This window comes from Larus michahellis, chromosome 4 (genome assembly GCF_964199755.1).
Source record: "Larus michahellis chromosome 4, bLarMic1.1, whole genome shotgun sequence".
Taxonomy (NCBI): Eukaryota; Metazoa; Chordata; class Aves; order Charadriiformes; family Laridae; genus Larus; species Larus michahellis.
In genome coordinates, this window is record NC_133899.1 from 74,078,435 (window position 1) to 74,101,663 (window position 23,229).

Here is a 23,229-nt window from a genome sequence, read left to right on the forward strand (position 1 = left end):
CCCTCCCAAATCCCTAGCTAACCTAACGGTGTCTCTGAAGACGTGCTCCATGCATGGTAACAGCACCCTCTTAGTGCCTTTCCCTTGCTTAGGTAGGACACAGGATGGCCTGATGTTATCTAGAGGATGCGTTATCCCCATTACTTCCTTGTCCCTGCTGGTCCCTCAGCCCCTAAAAGACCCTTTCACTTATCCCCACCAGCCCAAGCTCGCTTTGCCTACAGATGCTGCCAATGCCAGAGGACCACCTCCAGCATTACTTGCTCACATCCAGGCTTTGTCTCAGACTCTTAGGAGGAGCCAGCTCAAATATACAGGGTAAATCCTGTGTATTCATTAACAGCGTCTCATCAACAACTCCTGGATATGGAGTAGATCTGCACTCAACTGCTGGATGTTAAAAGCCTCTCCTGCTGAGCCCCACTCCAGAGAGGAGGCATCCTGGCATGCGCTCCCAAGGGGAGCCTACAAATCCTCTATCCTGGCCAAACTCCTGTTGTTGTCACCTATCACGTCAGGGGGACGACGGATCCTCAGGGAGGAGAAGCAATCTGCAGCAGGAGCAGGGCACAACAAAAAGGAGAGGCAAGGCGACACGGGAGGCTACGTCCTGCCAGCACGCCTGGGCACACAAACAATGCAGGGAGCAGAGAGCGCTGTAACTGTCAAGGGTAGCACCAGTCTGACACAGCACGTCAGAGCCTATAACCGAAGCATAACCTCATGCATAATTACATGCCATCAGCTAGAGCAAGGAGGCCCGGAGACTAAAAACATCAACATACAGTGCATTTCCTTCCTATCCCTCTCTGCCTCAAATTCTCCTCGTCAGGAAAGAGGAAAATATTGGTGTGGAGGAGCAGGTAACACTACTTCTGAACAAAGCGTCAGGAGGACAGGACATACATCATGAGTCCCAGTCCCTTCTCCCCCCTCGATGACACCAGTACTTTTGGAAAACTAAGGCCTGACTCCAGTTCCTAGGATAAAGCATCTTGTGCTGAGTGTGGTGCACCTTCTTACAGCAGATACACAGCCCTAAGCATCCCACACAAACGCCAGGTGAATTTGGTGGGCTAGATACATTCACACCTTCTTTTCCTACAGCCTGCAGCACTTGATTCTTTTGGACGTAGGACTGCTGGGGTAACTACAGCATATGTCAACCTGTGATCCATCAAAAGGTCTGCATGCAGTGCTCTAGACAGGGAATGGGTGGCTTCTTCCTCTTTTCAAAAATGACATAGCAAAGGAAAGGATAGTAACCTCCAATATGAGAGTCGTGGAAAGAGAAGAGAGGTAGAAATTCCCTCATGCACCTGATTGTGGCCCAGCAGAGAACCGAATGGGGCTCCTTGTGTTTTGGTCCTGAGCCCTGACAGCAGCGAACATGCTGCTCCCAAGCAAGGGATGCAAACAGATGTTCCCTCTGCAGAGATCTTGCCTGCTGGGCTCAGCAGCCTGAATAGCTGCTTTATTCACTTTATCTGCTGTAGCACAGCTTGGCTCAAGATCGTCCCCTGGCTTTCTTGCGGACAGCCCAGTTGCTAGAAATGCTGAACACTCCTGAAAGACGTAAGAAAGTGGAAGGACTCCCTGCTGAAAGCCCCAGGGGATGTTGCCCGTGCAGGTGCTACTCACATGCTGGTGTACATCCGCTGGCCATTCTGCTGGTTCTGCAGGCGTGTTTTTGCCAGGTCAATGGGAAATACACAGGTGACCCCGATCAGCCCAGCTATACCACCATTGATCAGCTTGGCAGGTAAACTGTAAGGGGACAAGATGCAGAGAAACAGATGTCTTAGCACTGGGATAACGTCAGTGGAGAGAAAGAGGAAAGAATGGAGCTCTTTCGCATGACCAAAGTTAACACATCGCTGTGCAACAAGGCTGTCACCCCCCAGCATGAAGGGAGCTCTGCCTCAAGGCAAAGCTTGGCCCTTGCTGTACAGAGGGCGGGGGAGGAGAAAGCAGCACAAAGCATCAGGAAAAACCACTGATGAGTGGAGTGGAGCCAAACAGCTAAGCCAAACATCACTAAGAGCAAGGAAAAACCCTCTTTCCAGGACCCCAAGGGCTTCTGTTGTCCCTAGAGGAGCAAAGACAGAGTGCTGGACCATCTACCACATGGACGGTTAGGGCCTGATGGTATTTAAGCCAGCAGGTTTACTAGCAAATGCTTTTCAGCACTGCAATCAGATATGCATCTAATGAGAGGTTCGTGACACATCAGCTGCTACCATCATGTGGGAACAAGCCCAGCAGAAGTGCCCAGCTGGCGAGCAGACAACTGCAGTTCCAGGAAACTGTTTCCAGACCCACTGCCGGGGGCGTGGGGAATACACACAAACCAACAGCCTGGCAAAACCACTGGACTGGCAGCCTGCATGGCTGCAGATACAGAGACGTGAGCTCATACCTCTCAGGGAAATCAAAACCTGGCTGGCTCATGTGCTTCCAAAACACAGGGCTTTTTCCACTCACCTTTGTGTTCCCACAGGGAATTCTTGCAAGTGGTGCTGAGTGAAAGCCAGCTCAGCTAAACGTGGGTTCCCGGAAAATTCAATTATGAAAAATGTCCAGCACTTATGTGCTTGATAAACCACTACACAGAGACAAAGGAAGCCCGTTTGAGTCATCTCCCTCCAATAAAGCACAGGATATGGCTCTCTGAACACAGGACGTGTCGGATATTAAACTGACAGCTGACAGCAGTCCTAGATTGCAGCTGGGTGAGCTGGCAAGGCCAAGTCCTCCCACAAGGGGAACAGGCACGCTGTCTTTCATGATGGTGACGTAACGCTCTGGATGGGGGCACAGACTGCATTTCCCACTGGAAATAGCAGCGGTGAGGCTGGCCATGGCATGGTCAAGTGAAGCTCTGCAAACACATTCACCCCCAGCAGCATTATAGAGCATTCTGCCAGTATGGCCCCCTACTGGAGGGGCAATTGCAGAGAGGATCAGTAAGCTGCCATGCTGAAAGAGCTGCCTCTCAGCTCCAGGCTTGAGGGAAAGGCAGGATATGGAGACTCAGGGTTTCAACTTGAGGTCTCCCTAGGGGAAGCAGATAAAAGAGGGATGGAAAAAAAATTTTAAGAGTCTGCCCACAAATGCTAAGCAAACTCCTTTCAGCCTCTGCTCTCCTGCAGCCAGAGCTCCTTCCTCCTCAACACCTGTACCGATACAACACACACACACAGCCCCAGAGCTGGCACAGCTGAAAGAAGAGGTGCCAAGGACAGGCGGACCGACCTGACCTCAGCCCACATCCCCAAACAAGACAGTGCTGACCAAGATTAAATCACATTAAGAAGGCAGGCCCAAATCAATGGATGAGCTCAGCGCAGGGCCAGACTGCAAGATCTCACCAGCTCAAGACTGTTGCCTCAAGGATCTTTGCACTACAGTCTGAGGAGGGAACGAATAGGTTTATGGGCAAACTCCTATGCTCAACTTGTTCTCAGGACATGGGAAAATTTCAAACAGCAAGATTCACATCATGGCACTCTCCTTATTTAACCAATAGTCACACTGAAAGAGGAAGTTAGAGACCAGATAAAAGCTGGTCTCTAACCTGGTGTCAAGATGGAGGCACCACTGGGAAGGAGGGTGTTTCAAGACAGGATCGCATCAGCCTCCCCAAATTCAGCTCGGAAGTCACTGCTGGCAGGTCGCAGACTGCAAGGCACAACCCCTTCCCGGCTTCAGCACTGTCATCGCTTCTCTAAGTGTCCTGAAACACCCAGGGCAGGCAGACACTTGCCTCTCTCAACCTGTTCCAACAGTGAAATCATCACAGGGTTTACATCAGGTGGGACTGAGAGACAGACACGTGGCAAACATCTTGCCTGCTGGCACCACAAGTGCAAAAGATTCCCCAATTTCAGCACAGACCCCAGCAATAAAGGGGAATAGTCTGATGTGCCTGGGCAAGCCAAAAATTTGGGCAACATCAGCTGCAGAGAGTTTGTCATTCTGTGGGTGAGAAACCCTTACTCAACACCCCATCACACCTGAACCCAACCAGGTTCGCCCATGCGTGCTGCGGAGGAAGACTAGTACAGACAGACTATGCAGCACTATTCGGCGAGACACAGAGATCAAGTTCCGGGTGCACTGCTGCAGAAATGCAGTGCCCTTGATCTCACCTTGCAGCAAAATACTGCTGTGGATTCTAGTCTTTTGGTATCAATCTCATTTTGCAAAGGGATGACAGATGCACACTGCAAGGGAGGAGGGATTTGGGACTTGGCTGCCTGTGACCACTACAGACTTGTGGTCACATAGATGGGAGAGATGACCTAAGTGGGAGAGGTGAGGGATTTGGGGCACAGAGAAGAACCTGAGACAGAAGGCACTGCACCTCAATCAAGAGCTTTTTCCCTTATGACTAAGTCATCCTGCTTTTCACCTCAGTGCGCTCGTATAGAATGAGAATCTGCTGTGCCTAGTCTCTCTGTCCCCTTTAGCTTCTGCATGGTGGATAAGGGAAGAGAAACTGATATCATCTACTTGGACTTGTGCAAAGCATTTGACACTGTCCCACACGACAACCTTGTCTCTAAATTGGAGAGACATGGACTTGACGGATGGACCACTAGGTGGATAAGGAATTGGCTGGATGTCCACACTCAAAGAGTTTTGGTCAACAGCTCAATGTCCAAGTGGAGACCAGTGACGAGTGGTGTTTCTCAGTGGTCAGAACTGGGACTGGCACTGTTTAATGTCTTTGTCAGTGACACGGACAGTGGGATTGAGTACACCCTCAACAAGTTGGCTGACAACACCAAGCTGTATGGAGCAGTCGACACACTGGAGGGAAGGGATGCCATCCAGAGGGACCTGGACAAGCTTGAGATGTGGGCCTATGCAAACCTCGTGAAGTTCAACAAGGCCAAGTGCAAGGTCCTGCATGTAGGTCAGGGCTATCCCAAGCACAAATACAGGCTGGGTGGAGAATGGATTGAGAGCGGCCCGGAGGAGGAGGAGTCGGGCGTGATGAGAAGCTCAACATGAGCCAGCAATGTGCTTGCAGCCCAGAAGGCCAACCATATCCTGGGCTGCGTCAAAAGAAGCGCGGCCAGCTGGTCAAGGGAGCTGTTTCTGCCCTTCTGCTCTGCTCTGGTGAGACCCCACCTGGAGTATTGCATCAGCTTTGGGACCCCCCAACATAAGAAGGACATGGACCTGTTGGAGCGAGTCCAGAGGAGGGCCGTGAAGATGATCAGAGGGCTGGAACACCTCTCCTGTGAAGACAGGCTGAGAGAGTTGGCATTCAGGGAGACCTTATAGCAGCCTTCCAGTACTTGTAGGGGGCCTACAGGAAAGGTGGGGAAGGACTCTTTATCAGGGAGTGTAGCAATAGGATGAGGGGTAACGTTTTTAAACTGAAAAAAGGTAGATTTACATTAGACATTAGGAAGAAATTCTTTACTGTGAGGGCGGTGAGACAGGGGAGCAGGTTGCCCAGAGAAGTTGTGGATGCCCCATCCCTGGAAGTGTTCAAGGCCAGGCTGGATGAGGCTTTGAGCAATCTGGTCTAGTGGAAGGTGTCCCTGCCCATGGCAGGGGGGTTGGAACTAGATGATCTTTATGGTCCCTTTCAACCCAAACAATTCTATAATTCTATGCACAGCTACTGACTCTCACTATCTAGGTGCACAGGGCTCAGTGAAATTGAGACAACACAGGCCAGCATACAAATTTGCCATTTGTTCAGTTTAACACAAGAAGGGATATAAAGGCATCCCAGTTCTCCCAGTGCTCCTCCTCAGCCCTTTTAACTAGTCCCTGTAGCCAGTAAACTCCTGTTCACATTGCCAAGAGCACATCAGGCTGGGGGAGATCTCAGGGGACGGGTCTCCCCTTCCTTCAAAATACCAAGCTTCGAATGGCCATGGACATCTGGCCCTTTTGCTCTGCTGAGGCTATCAGAGACATACACTTGTCAAGCTCCATGGAGGTGAATCTCAGCATGTCCTTCATGGGCGTAAGAGAAGAGTGCCAAGTGCTCTCCAAATTGGGTGACTGACGATGGTCAAATCTAGGCACATAAACACTCCACAATGTTGTCTTGTTATCAGTGCAGCTCAGGACTGTTTTGATTTGCAGAAGGCAGGCACACAGGAAGATAACCTAATCATGGCAAATGCTAAGAAGGGGCAGCCCTTTTGCCTGCAGCATTCAGGCATTGCCAAGCTCAGGCCCTCTGTCACCAGGTTTCATTCACCCACTGACTCCTCCTGTCCTGAGCTGGTACCTTGGACAAGTAGATGTTAGAAGAGGACCACAAGAAACCACCCTATGGGAATCCCACCGCATGCAGGAGCCATTTATCTGGGGCAACTTCACAAGCAGCAGAAAGTTAAACCCACATGCAGGACTGTGCAGATCCATCTGACGCAGCTCTTAGGAAGTTAAGGGTACAAGGGTACAACTGTATCTTTCCAGAAAACGCATCCCTATTCATTTCCAGGGAGGAATCAAATCCAGACTTTGCATATGCCAGGACCAACACTCTTAAGTTCCTGCTGTGCACTTAAGTGTCACTAATTATTGTTGGTACTTCATGTTCCTGCAATCACTCAAGCATCGATTGGCTTTAGAAGAAAGGCACAAGGCTGCATCTATGTGGACTTTGTAATTACAAGCACTGCATCCTTGGCTGGTCAAGGAGCTGGCTTTGCTCCCTTAATGTCAGCAAGCTGAAGTCAGCAGGTTGAGCTGACCTTTGAAAGGGGAAGCAAAAAGGAACAGACTCAGGAAGGGTAAAAAACAGATGTCAGAAAGAAAAAGGCAGTGAGGAAAAAAGAACTGAAGAAAGCAGAGATGTGACAACATGGCAAAGACAGAAAATAACAGAAGGTTGAAAAAAAGCAGGTAAGAAGGGAGAAGAGAAGGAATCAGAACTGTTTAAGACCAAAAGAGATGATCACGTGATTTCCTCCAGCCTCCTGTATCACAAAAGGGATTAAGGCTTTGAAAGACTTCAAAAGAAAAATTTGAAAGCACAACTAACAGCTCAAAAATTTTTTAAAAAGTTACCTGATCTGTTTATCAGCCATTTAATTCAAACTTGATCTTGTTAAGAAATGAATCTGCTCCTTCAAATCGTTCCTTAATTTCTTTTTCAGTGACTTCTTTCTCTCTTCAGTTTCTTCCTGGGAAAGGAGAGAAAGACACCAAGGAGACAAAGTTGAGACACATACTCTTCCTGTTGCTCAGGTCCTACTGGGCAGGCTGCAGCGTGGGACCAGCCAAGGAATGAGTGACTTAAGGGACCACCTGGTCTCCTCAAAGAGAAGACTGAGCTTCAGAGAAAGCCTTATAAACATGTGTTTGTGTATAATATACAAAATATAAATATACAAGCAGGTATAGAGGGAAGAGCTGCCAGACTCATCATGCTCCAGCAGCACATGAGGAAGGGCCAGGCAGCGCACAAGCTCTGCCCAGCATCCCACACAGCAGTGCCCATCACCAGCTCTCTTGAACTCCAGGGAGCGTTTCACGCTACACCATGTGGATCTCCAACCCTCTGCAGGTCCACCCAGCCACCCCAAGACAATCACGTGTCATTGCAAGACCCATTCAGCACCTCCCTCCAACAACTAAGTGCTGTTTCTAAAGGACAGTCTTCAAAAAACTGCTCCTCCAGTGGTTACAATTCTTCCTCTATTTCCCAGTCCAAAAGGACAGTCCATGCTCAGTCTCGTGCCAACACTGTCTTTTAAGTAGCGCCTCTTCCTCTCCAAGCTATTGATGTGACTTTGCCCTTTGGACCACTCCTTTCAGCAGGAGTGCCTACTGGCACAGCACTGAAGCTCCAAGTCTGCAGGCAACAGTTCTCTCTAAGACTCCTAATTGCTACTGTTTAACGAGAGCTGGTAGAAGCCACCACACAAAAAAATCTGGAAACGGGAGAAAATTTCAGAAGCGGCCACAACCTTCAGCTTTCTGGAGGTGTCCTTGTCTTCTCCTTACCTCCAACCTGGGAATCAGGTGCCCCATGCTTTTCATCAAGCGTTTCAGCAGCACTCAGCCACTCTCCTCCCTCTCACCTTCCAGCTGCTACCTAGGTGGCAAGCCAGAAGTGTAGGAGATATCTTTGCCCTTTGCCTCTGGAATGAAATTTGCCCCTTAATTGCAGATTTCCTAAGCCACACAGAATCTCACATCCAACAAGTTATCTTTCAGGCTGACATTTCTGCTCTGGAGATACAGCCTGAGGGCCAGAGGTGTTCCTGAGAATAAAAGGTCCCTGAAAGTGTAAAGAGCTGGTGATGGTGCAAACAAGTATGGGAAAGGGAAGGGGTGAGGTTACACACGTTCAGCACTGGCCCGCTCCCCTCCCTGTTGCACCAAGTGCCAAGGACAGGGCAGCATGAAAGCATTTGCACAGTCCCATGCTTGGATGACAAGAGACTAAAACTGCCTTTTCTGGAGTCCCACATTCAGCCAAAGCCAGGAGAGACCAGCACATAAAGCTCACTGAGGAAAGAGGCTCCTCTCCAAAACACTGCGCACAAACCTTACCCACTACACTAGACTATTGTACCTCCCATCCCTTCCATAATCCCACTTCAGACAGGTTACCTGTTTTCGACTAATCCATGGAAGCGGACCTTAAAAATGCCCAGATCAGCTAAGTCTGCACTTTCTGAGTGAAAATCGCTTACACCTTTTGCTGCACATCCAGAGAGTAGTTTGTTCCAGGTTAATCTAATTCTCTATCAATTTAACAAGAATAAGACCAAAATATAAATATATAGGGAGACCAGTCGCCGAAAGCCTGTAACCCAGGCATAAATAAGCCCTGAACCATGAAAACTCACTTGATAACATCTATACCCTCAACAGGATATTTGTGTTTATTGAGGCAGCAGCTCTGAAAAAATACATGCACCGAGCAGTCCTGACACCCTGCTCCAAGCCCTGGCAAACCTCCCCATTGTTGCCCCTGTTGCACCCTTCCCCGTGGAAGGGCATCCAGAAAGTCAGGCACTCATCGCAAAGGACAATGTGAGAGAAGACAGCGGGGCTGCTCATATTCACCACTGACAGGTAGTGGGAGACCAAGATGGACACACAAATGTACCACAGGACTGTCTCTTACCTGCTAACACAAGTAGGGTGATGAGAGTGGGAAAATACGCTACCGCATCAAGAGGTACTTGGGACAGCTGAGTTTAGCTCTCTCCTCTCTTTTGACTCTTGGCTTCAGCTCTCCACCTGCTCAGTAACTGCAGACCCCTTCCCCGCTGTCTGACCCATCTGGAAAAATGCTGCTGGTCCCAGCAGGGAACAGATGCTCCTGCTGCAGCCACACAGCAGGAAGAGGACAAAACAATCTTCCTGGGTTTAAAATTGGGCAAAGTTACAGGTTTCCTTGGTGCTGGCTGTAGAGCCAGCAAATGCCAGGACTAGTATCATCTCCCGTAACAAAAGCTACTCAACCCACGGATGAGCAAGGGGAAGCGAACAATGTGATCATTTTACAGCAGACACCAGCACTTGATAACTGTTTATACAGCACATGGCACAGCGGAGGCCTGAATGTCCGTGGCCAGGGGATTTTAATGCATTAAGGGATTTTAATGCACTGAAATGGAAAGCTTTTTTGAGCTCTCTTTGTTTAAACAGAGCTCCAGCAAATGACCATTTGCAAAACAAACCCAAAGTCACTACAAAGTCTATCTGAGCACTTTGCTGTAATCCACAGAATTCCCTGAGTCCCTTAAAAGATGGTGAATGATGAAGACTCCAGTGCCCTGGCAAGGGAGTTCCTGGGGAAAGCCGGACCCCATTCCCTCCAAGGGCAGCAAAATAGCTGCTGCAGTCCTGCAGTGTGAGAGGAGGAAAAACACAGGCTGGGAAGAGAATGCCAGTAATTTTATAGAATATTTAAAAAACAAACTCAGAACAACATTATGCATTTAACCCAGAAAGGAAAGAGATTAAATAAAGACCTAAGTCTATCTCCCCAGGAACACAGTGCTCTCAGGAGCCAAAAAATGCAGATAAAAGCAGGCAAGCAAAGCTTCTGCAGCCAAGCAGGTGTGTGGCTCCAGGGCTTCCTATGGGAGCAGTATCAGGCAGCAGGGCTTGCATCTTCCCAGGAAACCTCCCACCAGCACCTGCACTGGGGAAGCAGACAAGCCAGTAGCACCAAAAAGGTGCTGATGCCTCAGAAAAAGTCATCATATAGTTAAACTTCACAGCCAGGCAGACAATAGCGCTGCTGGAACTGGGAACCTGCATGGCACAAGGAGCAGAGGAGCCGGGGAAAAAACTGATAGCGTGTGGGCAGCGGAAGCAAGAGCTGCCAGAGACCCACCTCAAAGCTGAAGAGGCAGAGCAGCCCTCACATAAGGCGGGGGGGTTTCCTAAATTGAACATCCTGTAATTAAGAGAGCAAGAGGTGCACGGGCGATTAATTATGTGGTGTTAATTCCTTCCTAGAGTGCTATTAACACAGCTAGGCATGGATTAATGCCCCATTACTTGCACACTGGGACGTCCCTTCTACATTTATTAAAATGATCAAGCAAATTAGTTTCGGAGCAATGTGCACACCACAGCACAGGGAATCACCTCAATGCTAGATGCAGAAGCAGTGCAAATGCCTGAAGCTCACGCTGCCACGCACAGATTGCCCAGGAGCCTCCTCAACACAGCTTCTCCCTTTTCCCAGCTCCCAAAATCCAGCTCCAGAGAGCGACAGAGCAGCCAGATTGGGGTACCACAATGCAAACCTAGCCAGCGTTGGATGTATCTGGTCCCCACAGCCTCAGCGACTGGCAAAATGGTGCTATTTTGCTTCCCTGCCCTGCCACACACGCTCAGACTGTAAGGTTTTCTCCAGGATTGCCAACCCTTGCGTACTGCGGACCTGCTGTACTTCTGATCAGCCTGGGGCATGGGGCTTGACTCTTAACCTTTGGTTCTCACCTTATCACCTGAAGGAAAAGTGCTTATCAGAAAATCACAGCCCAACCTAGGGCATGAAGGGGAGCACACAGTTTCATCACATGCCACGTGTGCTGCCAGCAAGCTTGGATAGAGATACAGGCACCCAACACCTCCACAAGCCAAGACATCATGGGAGAAGGAACAGGTTAAGCTTACCCACACCTCTTTGACCACACTCGTAGCATTTATTGCCACCGCACTGCCCTATGGCTGTGGGTTGCCACCTCTACACCCAGATGCCACTGCTCTGCCCACAGTCTGACCCTGGTGGTCCCCACAGCTCAGCACCCTCCTTCTTACTCTGCTCTCCCTCTGCCAGCTGCTAGAGCCACTGCTGGCATCCTCCAAGCCATCTGCAGGCTCCCAGTCCACCAGCTCCCCCAGTCCTGCCATCAGCCCCTCCACAGAGGCCGTCTTTTCCCCAGCCCTCCCATCTCCAGCCTCTCCCCTCCCCAGCAGCCCCACTCTGCAGCTGAGCGCAGCCCTCTTGGGTGCAGACTGTCGGACATGCCGATTTATCTGAGGGCACACAGGCTGCTGTTTTGACAGAAGACCTTTAGCAAACGTCAGCTGGCACTGCGGCCGAAGGAAACAAGCCCATCCTCTCCCTATGCCCGAACATGCGTTCCCATCCCCGTTTTCATGCCAGCGCAAACATTTGTGCAGAGCAGTCAGGCAGGGATGAGGCAGAACTGGAGGCCAGCACATGCTAGAGCTGTCACTGAAAGCAAACATTCAGACTACAACCTTGACTTGAAAATAAACAGCAGAAGGGGAAGACAGGACTCCCTTCCACATATTTCCATTTGTCTTGGGAATAGGCAAACTCAGTGCCCCAGCCAGAGAGGCCAACATCAAGAAGCAGGGCTCAGAGGGTGGGAGCAGGGAGCAAAGCTGTGCCAGCATCCACTGTGTTGAGAGGACACAGCCATGCGACCTCTCACAGTCAGAGAAGGGGTGTGGGGGGGGAGCAAGCAGCAACTAGTACCTGCTAGGAGAGGAGAAACCCTCTGGGATCAGCACACTGCTTTCCTTCACAGTACAAAAGCATTTGACGGTGTGGACACCCTGCCAAGTTTTGCTAACGACTGAAGCAAAGCTGCCATCGCAACAATAAGGTTGTTAAGGAGTGCAAACTGAACTGCAAAAACTTTCTGAGAGAAGCTGCTTTCTAGATGCATGCTGGGCACAAACGGCACCAGGAAATCTACCTGGGGAGAAGCTGCCATCTTGGCTCTTGCCTGCTCAGGACATTTTGGGATAGAGGGGATGGAGGGAATCAGTAGCAGCATCATCTCTGCTGCCTGCTTGCCCCTAGGCTCTCAAAAGCAGGAACTGCCATGAATTTCCTTGCAGCACCAGGCAGGGCATTAGTCTCAATAAAACAAAGCAGCCCTCGAACAAGGCTGGTGGACACTCCCCCACAATCACAGACTGTCACCTCTCCAGCTGCGCAGTGGGACAGTGCAGCAGCCCCTTCCTACCCTTCTGCCACCAGGCAGAAGCCCCGGGTCTGCAGACGCAAACTCACCTGCCTCACGGTCAGCACCCAACTGTCCCCGTACGATGCTGGGCTTTGAAAGCACCAAGCCCAGGGCAGGTCCCCCTCTTGCCTCAGGTGCAAAAAGGCCAAAGTCCCAGCGGGGAGGTGCCATGCCAGCTGCCTGCACCATTGGCTGCTCGCAGGCCCGTGGGGACAGGCTCAGTGGCACAGTGCCCACTCAGCTTGCAAGACAGCAGGGATGCTGAGCCCCAGCACACAGGGCGCTCGCTCCTCCTTCCTGATCCTGACAGCCCCCTGCAAGAGCCCTCAACTGCTGCAGCCCCATCTGTCCTCCACGACTTACCTCTGTCTTGTGCGGCTTCCCTCCCTCTGGCTGCTTGGGATGGGCGTCCTCAGGCACCCTCCTATCTACAGCCAAAAAGGCCAGAGCACATTCACAGTGAAAACAGTCAGGCTGGCACCCTTGCAAAACAGCAGGCAAACTTTGCCCCCATATCTGGCCTTCACACTCCTTGCAAACTGGGCTCAGTCTGGGAAGCCTTAACCTATTCACGCTGCGAGACCTTGTGATGGTAGAAGAACGCCTCTAAACATCTCCCTTATGCCACAAGGAAACAGGCAAGTTCCCTGGCAGCACAGGACAGTGCCCAGGCTGAGAGCACATTTTAGAAGCGTTTGGCTTTGCAAACACAGGTGGTGGCAGTACAGATTTACCTGGATGCCCACCAAGGGGAAAAAAAGGACCAAAAATCCCGATTAGCAGCAAAGGCTCCTGAGCTCTCATTCCAGGTCCATCGCTGACTTGCCCCTTACCTTCAGACAGGATTTCCAACCACAACTGTCAGTCTGAGGAACTCCCTGCTCCCATGACAACATTCCAACTTAGGAAAAAACAAAAACAGTCCAACATCTTAGCAGAGGTACTTGCCCACCACACCCTTTACCCATCCAGATCAGTGTAGTTACCCATATTGTTGTGACGGGAGAGGAGCCACAACAGGCCCATGGTGGAAATATCACAGGGGACAACATGCAAGCCCCTAGAACTACAGTAATGTCCTATATTCTGGTACTGCATGCAGTGTTGCAACTATCCTCTCCCCTGGGATTTATTTGAGATAACAGGAAATTCAGAGACATCATTTACCTTCACACAATAGCAGTCGAGAAGACCAAAAAGACAGCAAAGACTGGCCTTGGAAATGCAGCCACCTCCACCACTCTCCAAGGAGGGAGAGTGCTCAGCACTCAAGAGCTTCTTTTGAGTGGTCCAACCAACCCTCCCATCTCAGGGATAAAAGTCCCACCACGTACTGGAGGCAGCTTTCTCTCCAGATCCGTCTGCTGGCCTCAGTCACCAGGGCCACGTCAATACAAAGCAAATGAGTTACTGAAGACACCAGACAGACACTTTACTGCACCCACCAACCAGTCCCTCTGTCTGCTTGGCCTCAGCCACACCGGGAAAAGCCAATCTAGCTGCCAACTCCAAAGCAAGGATCAGAGCAAGTGGAGCAGCAGGTATTACTGGAAAGGAGGGGAGGAAAAAAAAAAAAAAAAAAAAAAAAAGAGAGAGAAAAAAGAGTAGGGAAGGAGGTAGGGATCCTCCTGCCTCCAGGCAGTAGTAGCAGGAGGAACACACCCAATGTTCCAACGCTTTCCCCTCTGGGCTCTCCATCCCGCTGGAAGCAATAGGTTGGCCATTGACTCCTAGTACAACATCATGCAACTTTATCTGTTTTGCTGAGAAACCTTAAGCAATAAGTCCAGACAACAAGCATCTTCCATTACCTCTATGAGAGCTAAGTCTTGGAGAAAGGCCTCCAAAAAACACTGTAAGCAGCAAGAGCAGTGCCCTCCTGACCTGGAGAGCTTCTCCAGGCCGAACAACCAGCAACTTGCTTAGATTAGGGCAGAAGCTGTTTGCCCTGTTGCTTAACATGGAGGCCTCTTCTTGCATCAACATGATCTCTCTCCCAGACATGTCTCCTACCCCTCAGCTCTACTTCAGGGCAGCTCAGGAAACAAGAGTCCACTTCATAGTTCCTAACACCAGATCACCCTCCAGTTACCAGAGCACATCCCACTTCAGTCAGACAGAAACGTTTGCAAAGGACAACTGTTCAATGCCAAGCCATCTGCATTCAAGTCAGACAGAAAGACTCGAGAAGCAGGCCTGTGACAATCTGGAACAAGTGTCAGATACGCCCTTTGACTTTGCATGTCTTGGGAAACTGCCATGGATCAAGAGCCGGAAAGTGAAGCTGGGCTTGGGTATCAGCACTGCAGGACAAGAGGCCCCAGTGGAGATCTGGGACCTGTTATTTTAGGGGCTGCACAGACCTTCAGTCAAGGACAGTCCCTGTCCTGGAGGTTTTGCTGCTGAACTGCAAGACAAGTTGAGTGAGGACAGCCATTAAAAGGAGAAGTGACTCACGCAGGGCTCACATTGTCATGCTGTCCAAGATATTGGGGCTGCCAAATTGAAGGAACCAGAGGGAAGGTTTCAGCAAGACAAATGACCTTGCAGTCATCTCCCCAAGAACACATACCAGAGTCCTGCTCCATAGGAGGGCAATGCATTAAAACACTCCCTAAATGCAGTGCCTTCTCTCACAGGAGAGAGACAACAGGTCTAAAAGTGCTCACAGCACCCCAGGAAGACTGAGGGGAGAAAAGGAAACCCACAGGAGCTGTTGGCACTCTTCCCATCTCAACCCGCCTCCTCTCCAACTTCTCAAAAAGGCAATTGGGTCTAGTGGATGAGTCTCAAAAGACCAGGTTCCTCTGCTCTGCACAAATGCCACATCAAGCGTGCTACAGCCCTGCTTCTCTCTCATTCCTCTGAACATTTACAGCACAAGTAACAAGCCTCTAAATTACAAACTCGTGCTCAAAGGCAAACTCAGTCTTGTCTCTCCACGGCTTCTAAAGAAACATGGACCAAGAAGCATAGAAGCCAGAGGGCCAAAAAGCCTTTCCACACATCTCCTAACATAAAATCTTCAGTGATGTGGTGATATGAGGTCAGAGCACAGCCACAGCAGAAATTCAGGCCCAGCATTTTGCTTGAAAATAGCCTTTGGTCTGTAGAGACCTGCAAGTCCCTGCACCAACCCAAAGGGATCTGTAAAATGTAGCTACAGAACAACTAATCCATATGCAAATGCAATGAAATATATGTGTATATATATGTGTGAACTTCTAGAAAAAAATATTATTTAAATTAAATTTATAATGGCCTACATTATTTTGCAGCTGAAGAGCCAACAGTGAAAGCACAAGCTAACTGACAGATAGTAAAATTGTCCACACATGATCATGCTGATGCACAAGCAAGTTTGCAGCTTGGACATCTTTGGACAACATAAGCATGTGCTTATTACCAGTGATGCCTCTTTCCAAGTGCCACTTGAGAAACCACGTAGTCACACATTGAATTGGTGTGATTCTAACTATTTTTAACCCACCTTCCTCTGGATCAGTTCTCCATACCAGTTTTTATGAAATTACAGCTTCAGAGACATGCAGCAGTAGCTGGAGAAAGAGAACAGCTTCACTGAGAAGCTGAAGTCGGGCAGATGGGAGACAGCTGGGAAAACAAACAAGAACTTATACATAGCGTTTCCTCTTCAATAATCTGTGGTGGTCAAGAAAAGGCAGAGCCAACTGACAGTGACAGACAGACCAACCCTTTGATCTGGAAGGACTTACCATTGAGAAACTAAATGGTATAAATCCCTTGCTCAGGTGCTCTCTCAAGAGACCAGCAGATTAGAAGAAAGGCTCCCCCCTTACAATTTAAAATAATCACTGTCTACAAAACAGTAATTAAAAACAGCCAACCAAAAAGTCCGAGGGAAAGCGAGGGTCGGATTCTAGCTCATTTGGTAGGAATGAGGCAGAGCACTGAGTTGAGGTCCTGGGGCATGAAAGGGACCATTCATTCTCCACCAGCAACAAAACCAGGGCTCCTGGCTCTCAGCAGACCGATCTCCTCTGTAAGAAAGGGGTACCAGTGGCCCTGCTGGGAGGCATAAGTGTCTCTTTGGGCCAAATTGCAGCAGTATCTCATTAGAGCAACACCCAAACACCCACAGAGCTGTTCCTGTTAGATGCCTTGAAGTGCGTCCTCCTGGGACGCAGAAGGGATGGACTGACAACGCAGGTCAGTGCTGTGCCTGCTGCGGACCCCCTGCTGAGAGCTGGCAGTCCTGGTGTTTCTCCGAGCACTGCATGCAGCCCCAGAAAAGGCTTTTTCTCCTTGAAAAGGGGGGAGGGGGATAAAAACTCTTTTTCTTTTGAAGAGAAAGAAAAACAGGCCACAAATCCAATCTTGTTTCCCCTACATCGTGTTCTTCCAGACAGGTGTTGAGCAAGACCTGTGCCAGAAATAGCTCCAACTTCAGCTATTCCAGGGCTATAAATTAAGCTCCATCCCTTCCAGCCCAGCAACCAGCAAAGGGCCTGCAGAGCTGGCTCTGACACATGGCTGCTCCCACAGCACAAGGGAAGACCAATGAAGCCACTGGGTTAAACACCATATCAAGGCTGCTCCTTCCTTCTCCAAGCTCATCCAAGCCAGTGAGCAGACAGAGAGAAGAGGGGAGGGGGGAGGGAGGGAGGGAAATCCTCACTGCCTAAAAAAGCTGGCCTGGAAAATGCCCCATCTCAGTGTGTGCCAGGCAGCCCACAGCTCTGAGTCAGCAGGCTGCTATGATCCTGCACAGAAAGCCGCCCACCCACCAAGCCAAGCAGTGTCCCTTCCTGCCCCTGAAGCAGAGAAAAGAAAAAAAGAGAAAAAAAAATAAATTACCGCCTCTGTCCAGCACCTGAGGTATCCCAGCAACCATTTCTCTTCCCGCAGACTTTTTCATTTTTTATTAATCTTTTCCCTGCAAGGCACCCATTCAGAGCTGCACATGGGTACCTCCATATCACCAGTACGGCATATACCATCACAGCTCCTCACCCCACCAACCTTCATCCATGTGTTGGGCTGTCCCCGGAACAGGCTCTAAGGAAGGAAAAATAAACTTATCTGCTCCAACCTGCTGCAGACAGACTCATGTGCATCCCCTGTCACTCCACGGAGATCTCAGAGACTTTTATTTTCCTACTGTGCCTCCCAGGAGGACCAGGTCCTCATCAGACTCAAGCCAGAAGAGCTCATCATTTCTGCTGGAGCCTGGGCACTTGGTCCCCCGCCAGCTGCAGTGAGAGGGCACATTATTACAAGCACACTGTCCAATTTCATGGGGTTTCCTTGCCCGTCTGCTTGTAACAGCCTCATCTTCTCAATGATGCTCCTGCACAAGCTCATGATGACTGGGAACAGTTCAGGCCTTGACAGCCCAAGCTTACTTGGCAAGGGGGAGAAACAGCAAATAAGAACAGTAACGAGACGGAGTGGGAGCAGGCAGGCTACCTGCCTCTCACACCAACAGCTACTTGCAGACAACCTGACCAAAACTGTGCAAGCCCATCAGCTGCTTTCCAGCACCACTCTTCTTGCTCTTCCTTCCAGATCACGCTCACCACAAAGAGCATGACCTGTGATTACTGCAGGAAGGGGAAGAAGAAAAGAAATGCAGGAAGCCTCCTTTGCACACGTAGTGATCTGAAGAGAGGCCCAAAAACGCTTAACTCACTAGTTTTAGAAGCAGTGCAGGACCTTACTATTTCACATGTTCTGCATGGAGAGAGACACGTACCACCATCCTGGGCTTGCAGGCTGCATCATGCCACGGTGGTGGAGCACAAACTAGCATTCACACCCATAATCTGCATCTTCTGGGGGCGGGAGGAAGTGGTGGAAAGAATACCAAAAAACTGGTGGCAAGCATCCTGACAGCATCCCATGGGACCCAGCTAAGCTCTGTGCATGGCAAGACCCAGACCAGCAAAAGGGACTGAGGACCACAGCACTGCAGAGAATAAAATTTCTTGCAACTATTTTTTGTCCTTTCACGAGAAACTTGCCCTTTCGCAGTCTCAGTTTTGAGCAGTGCCAGAATACACCAGCCACTTCCTCTGCCCCAGGATTCACCAAGGGGAAACAGAGAAACCAAGGGGACAACAAAGCAAAATTGCTAACAGTACCTAGTTCAGAACCCGATTAGAGCAGAGTTCAAGTGCGGGTTGCTAAAGTTTATTTCTGTATATTTCTGCCTCCCAGCCTGTGTCATATCACGCTGATTTATTCTATAGATCCTTTCCTACAGACAGTGTAGAGCATAGGAAATATCCAGGGCTAGCTGTTTAGCAAACCTGCACTGAAAGCTTCCTTCTGTCTACTGAGCCTGCTGCTAATTCCCTTCACAGCTCTGCTCATTAACAAAAATACAACACAATAAAAAGAGAACCGCATACATATACACCTTGCCCAAATTCCCTCCATACTGGCTGATCCTGAGTCACCACCAGCGATTAACTGTTGCCACGCACTGAGGAGGACACGGTTATTAAATTAATAGGGGCTGCTTAACCTGGCTACAAATATACATGAGTTCTTTGTGCCTTAGTGAGCTAATAAGGCATGTGCTAATTACATTAATTCAAACAAGCCCAGCATGCCCTGAGGGCAAAGGGAGAGAAGGGCGCATCAAACCCAGGCTCTTTCATAATAGCTGTGCGAGAGCGGAAAGTACTTGCCTTGACACGGCTTTCAGAGGAGAAGCATAGGAGCGCTGCGGCTTGCACCCTACTGCTCGCTCAGCCCAGCTGCCTGGTTAACATGCAAAAAGCCTTGCTCATTCACCCAGCCCTTGATGACGCGACAGACACGGGATCCCCTCTCCAAAGGGCCAGACGGCTTGTCCCTTCCTACCTCCATAGCCCAGAGCACATCACAAGCCTCGGGATGACACCCTGCTGCTTTGGGGCCATGAGCCTGGGACCCTGCAGGCAGCCCCTTTCCCACAGGGACCACATGGTACTGGCAGCCCCCAGCCATGGAGCAGCACCAGAGACTGCAATTCTCCCAGCACCCTGACACATGCTGCTCCTCACACGGACCTGTCTCCTCCACATCCACAAAGGCAGCCAGAGACAGCTTGGCCGGACAGGCACCACACGGAAGTTGCAGTGTGAGCTCAACCCAACCGGCTCCCTAAACCTATCTGGCAATGGGGGCAAGCGGCGTCACCACGTGCCACCTCCCATGTCAAAACACAAACAGAGCCTTCAGAAACGGGAAGGGGAAGGGACAGCCTGTGGCAGAGAGGCGAAAGGACAGCAGGAAAGAGAGACACACAATCCCAGCAAGGTTCAGATACGCTCAGAGAGGAGCCTCCCCGTCTCTCCAGACCAAGGGTAACCAGATCCCTCACCTCTGCCACCCCTGGCAAGGAGCCTTCCTCAGCATCAGCTGGGCTCACACTAAGGGTGTCTGCTAGGCACTGCCACCACCTCCTGGAATGCAAGGGAGAGAGAGGAAGAGGAAGAAGAGAGGAAGTTGGTCGTATTTCTTTGCATCTCCAAGGACACGTGCTCACCCAGCGCTTTCTGAAAGTGCGCTTGTTCCTGTGAACACTAGGGGACTGTGCCAGAGCAAAGCAAAGGCGTGGGGGTTTTTCCCCACGCTGTTCCCCACTTCTTCCTATACTATGTGCATCTGGCAGTATGCAGGGCCATCCCCAGGAGGCCTGAAAAGCAACCACCTTTCTCTGGCAGCAAGGGCTATGCCATGCAAATTGCAGGGTGTTTCAAAGACGTGATGCTGACTCTCCCCCTCAAAAAAAGAATCTCCAATCGGGCACCAGGCCAGACCCAGGGCTGCAGAAGGGTAGCACAACAGGGTTTGTCCTGCACAGAGGCAGCAGTACAGGCTCGATGAAGTCTTGACAGCGGGTTGGCAGAGAAGATGCAAATATTTTCATGAAGGAAACCATACTAGGCATTTTTAGCGCCTGAAAAGCACATCTCTCTTAAGCCACGTGATTCTCTTTCCCAGCAGAGGCTGTAGTTGCTCAACCACTAGTCCAGCTTAAGTTCAGGTTACTGCCAAAAAGGAGGGAGCTCTTCCTTCCCTCAGCAACTAGAGGAACTCATTTCGGACTAGATCTTATTCCCGGGACAATGCATAGATGTGAACACATAAATGCTTGCACTGGCACAAAAACAGAGAGGCAGGAGTAAGAAGCAGGGCTGCCCCTCTCAGTAGCAGCCTGCAGCCTGGCTGATGTGCGCACTGGAAAAAAACCACAATAAACAACAATAAAATAGAATAAGAATCCTACCAGGGCAGCCTGGGAGATAAGGGCTTCTGGGCCCTGAACAAAATTATTTAAAAGACCTAGAAATCTAGAGTCCTGCAGAGCTATGCATCAACTGATAGCTGTCACTCAGAGTCCTGAAGAGGGACTGTACGAGCCTGGCTGGAACAGCAATGCGTCCAGCAAACCCCACGCCCTGCCCCTGTAGCAAAGCCACAGTGCCCCGAGAGAGCCAGCCACCAACATGGGTGCCAATGCTAAAATATTGTAGGTTAACAAAACAGGACCCCAGGCTGACCCCAGCGTCAGCCTTCCTATGTCACCCTCTGGAGGTAGGAGCCGGGCTCCACCTAAGGCAAAGTGACAGAGAAGCACTGAGCAGGAGCCACCATGTAAGCATGCAAACACTGACGTACACGCCGCAAGCTCAGCTGCTCGCTAGAGTCAAGACTTTTATTTCAGATGCCTTTTACGCAAGAGACCAGACATGGAGAGCACACGAGATAACAAAAGGACACCTCCCAGTCTCTCAAACACTTTGCAACAGCAGGTAGAGACCTTTCCAAAGAAGGAAGCTTACCTTATTACTTTCCACAGCTGAAGACAGAATTTGACTAATACTCCCAGTACACAAGAAGAAATGCCAGTTAACTGTCACGTTAATCAATATTCCTTGCTTCTCAGCCACAGGAATGGTGATACAGGACACTGCTGCTGCCAGTCCCTTTGCTGTGGGTGTACATGAACATACCTGCTCCACTCCTGCATCACAAACAGCATTTCTCTCCTCCCACCTCAGCTGTTTGCTTACGCCAAAGCCATTCAGATCACAGCAAAATGGTTCCATGCTAAACTCACATCAGCAGCCCCACATGGGTCACGTTCCTCCTAAAGAGGTTAGCAGCTCCTCCAGGGAAATTCATACGTGCTCTGTGACAAGCAGAGGAACTGTCAAGGGGACTGCAACCACCGCCTGATGGCTTGGGAATCTGTGGCATAATCCATCCGCCAGCTCCCTGCTCACCTAGAGTGCTATGAATCAGCAGGCTGCAAGGCAGACAAGGCGTTCCCATCAGGAAGACAATATATTTAGGAGGCTACAGGCAAATGAAAACACAGGCAGTCCTGCTCACCTAAACAGAGCAGAAGGACATGGGTAACACAAGAAAGGAAAAAGAGTGAGAGGAAAAAAGTGAAATAAGTCGAACTTGGAAAGTCATTCTCTGGACGTTAAGTGTCTTACCTGGCTACTCCATGTGCACAGTGCAATGCTGCTACCTGCCAGGTGTATCCACAAGAATTTACCTGACACATTAAGCATCCTCAGTAAAGTGATTCACCTTGCATTGCTTAAGAATTAGACCTGTTTTCAGAAAGTTTCAAAATAAAAAATCACCCCCGAAGCACACCTCACAGCCCTGCTCTAACTACCGACCAATGCTGTCTTGCCAAAGACTGCATGGCACCAACAACAGATATCATTAGACACAACGAATTGTCACGCCAGTGAGGAGCGTAACAGGCACGTTGCGTTGGGAGGCTAACAACGGTTTGGCAATGCAGGAACCAGACACACTGCTCTGCTCCAGAGTTCCTCAGGCAAGGACATCTGGGCTCCAATCCACGATCCTCATCGGAGCCAGCTGTGCCTATTGACGTGGGAACCTGCCTGCCACTGCCACACAAGAGGTGGCGCAGCACTCTGCTGCTGCCACAGTTGGTGTCAGGACCCCAGGCCTGGTACCAGCTGGGGAAACCATGTTCTCCTTTCCCTGCAAGAGGAGTAACCTCATCAGGGGAGAGGAGAGGTTGGCCACAGCAGCCAGCTCCGCCAGAGTTCATCAGGGTCCCCAACTACGACATGTAAACTCCCTCCCATCCCAGGCTACCAACAAGTTTGTCAGCTCACCTGTATACACAGGTGTGTCCAAACAGCACATGCCCCTTGCCACGACTGATCTGTTTGCTTCCAGCTCCAGACCACCTCAATTTGCACTGCCACAGGTCCAGGTAACTGCACCAGCATGAGAGACAATCTGGTGTCAGATCACACTGTGGCCTTCCCACAATCTCACCCGCATGCCAAACAACATCTCACAAGCTGTACGGCAGCTCCGCAGCCTCTCTCCATGAGCTGACCCCACACCTCTGCAAACTGGTCACAGCTCACCTCCACCAGAACAGCCCAGCAAGCGGGCACAGCCGAACCTCACCGCAGGGGAAGCGGGAGCTCGCTTCACGCCAGGGACCTGGCAGAGCCGCAGACCCTGAGTCAGCGGTGCGCAGATGCCTCCCAAGCACATAGGGGCTGCGGGAGCCGCCTGCTCAGCCTCCCCGGGAGCATGCTGGCAGGCAGCACGCCGCACGGCACACTCAGGCACGCGCCCACACACAGCTCAGCAGTGGCCTGGCATTTCTTCCCCCCCTTCAAAAAGCCAAATTCAGACCATCTGTTGAAGTATTTCTGCAAATCATCCCTCGTTCAGGAAGGGCCAGGGGCTGAGTTTAGTTGTTTATATAGCGTCTGGCATTTCT

The 23,229-nt window shown here is 50.3% G+C and overlaps 1 protein-coding gene across 3 annotated transcripts in view; it reads right to left on the reverse strand.

The window, feature by feature from the left end:
- The window catches only part of SLC25A22 (solute carrier family 25 member 22), a 52,388-nt gene that overhangs the window by 22,384 nt on the left and 6,775 nt on the right, over positions 1–23,229 (reverse strand). The window contains exons 2-3 of one of the 3 annotated variants that reach the window (XM_074585597.1): positions 7,048–7,163; positions 1,642–1,767 (exon numbers count right to left, since the gene is read on the reverse strand). In XM_074585597.1, coding sequence (XP_074441698.1) covers positions 1,642–1,767; positions 7,048–7,067 — 146 coding nt within the window. In that variant the 5' untranslated portion in view covers positions 7,068–7,163. The remainder of the gene's footprint in view (positions 1–1,641; positions 1,768–7,047; positions 7,164–23,229) is intronic. The other 2 variants (XM_074585598.1, XM_074585599.1) reach the window with 2 other exon arrangements.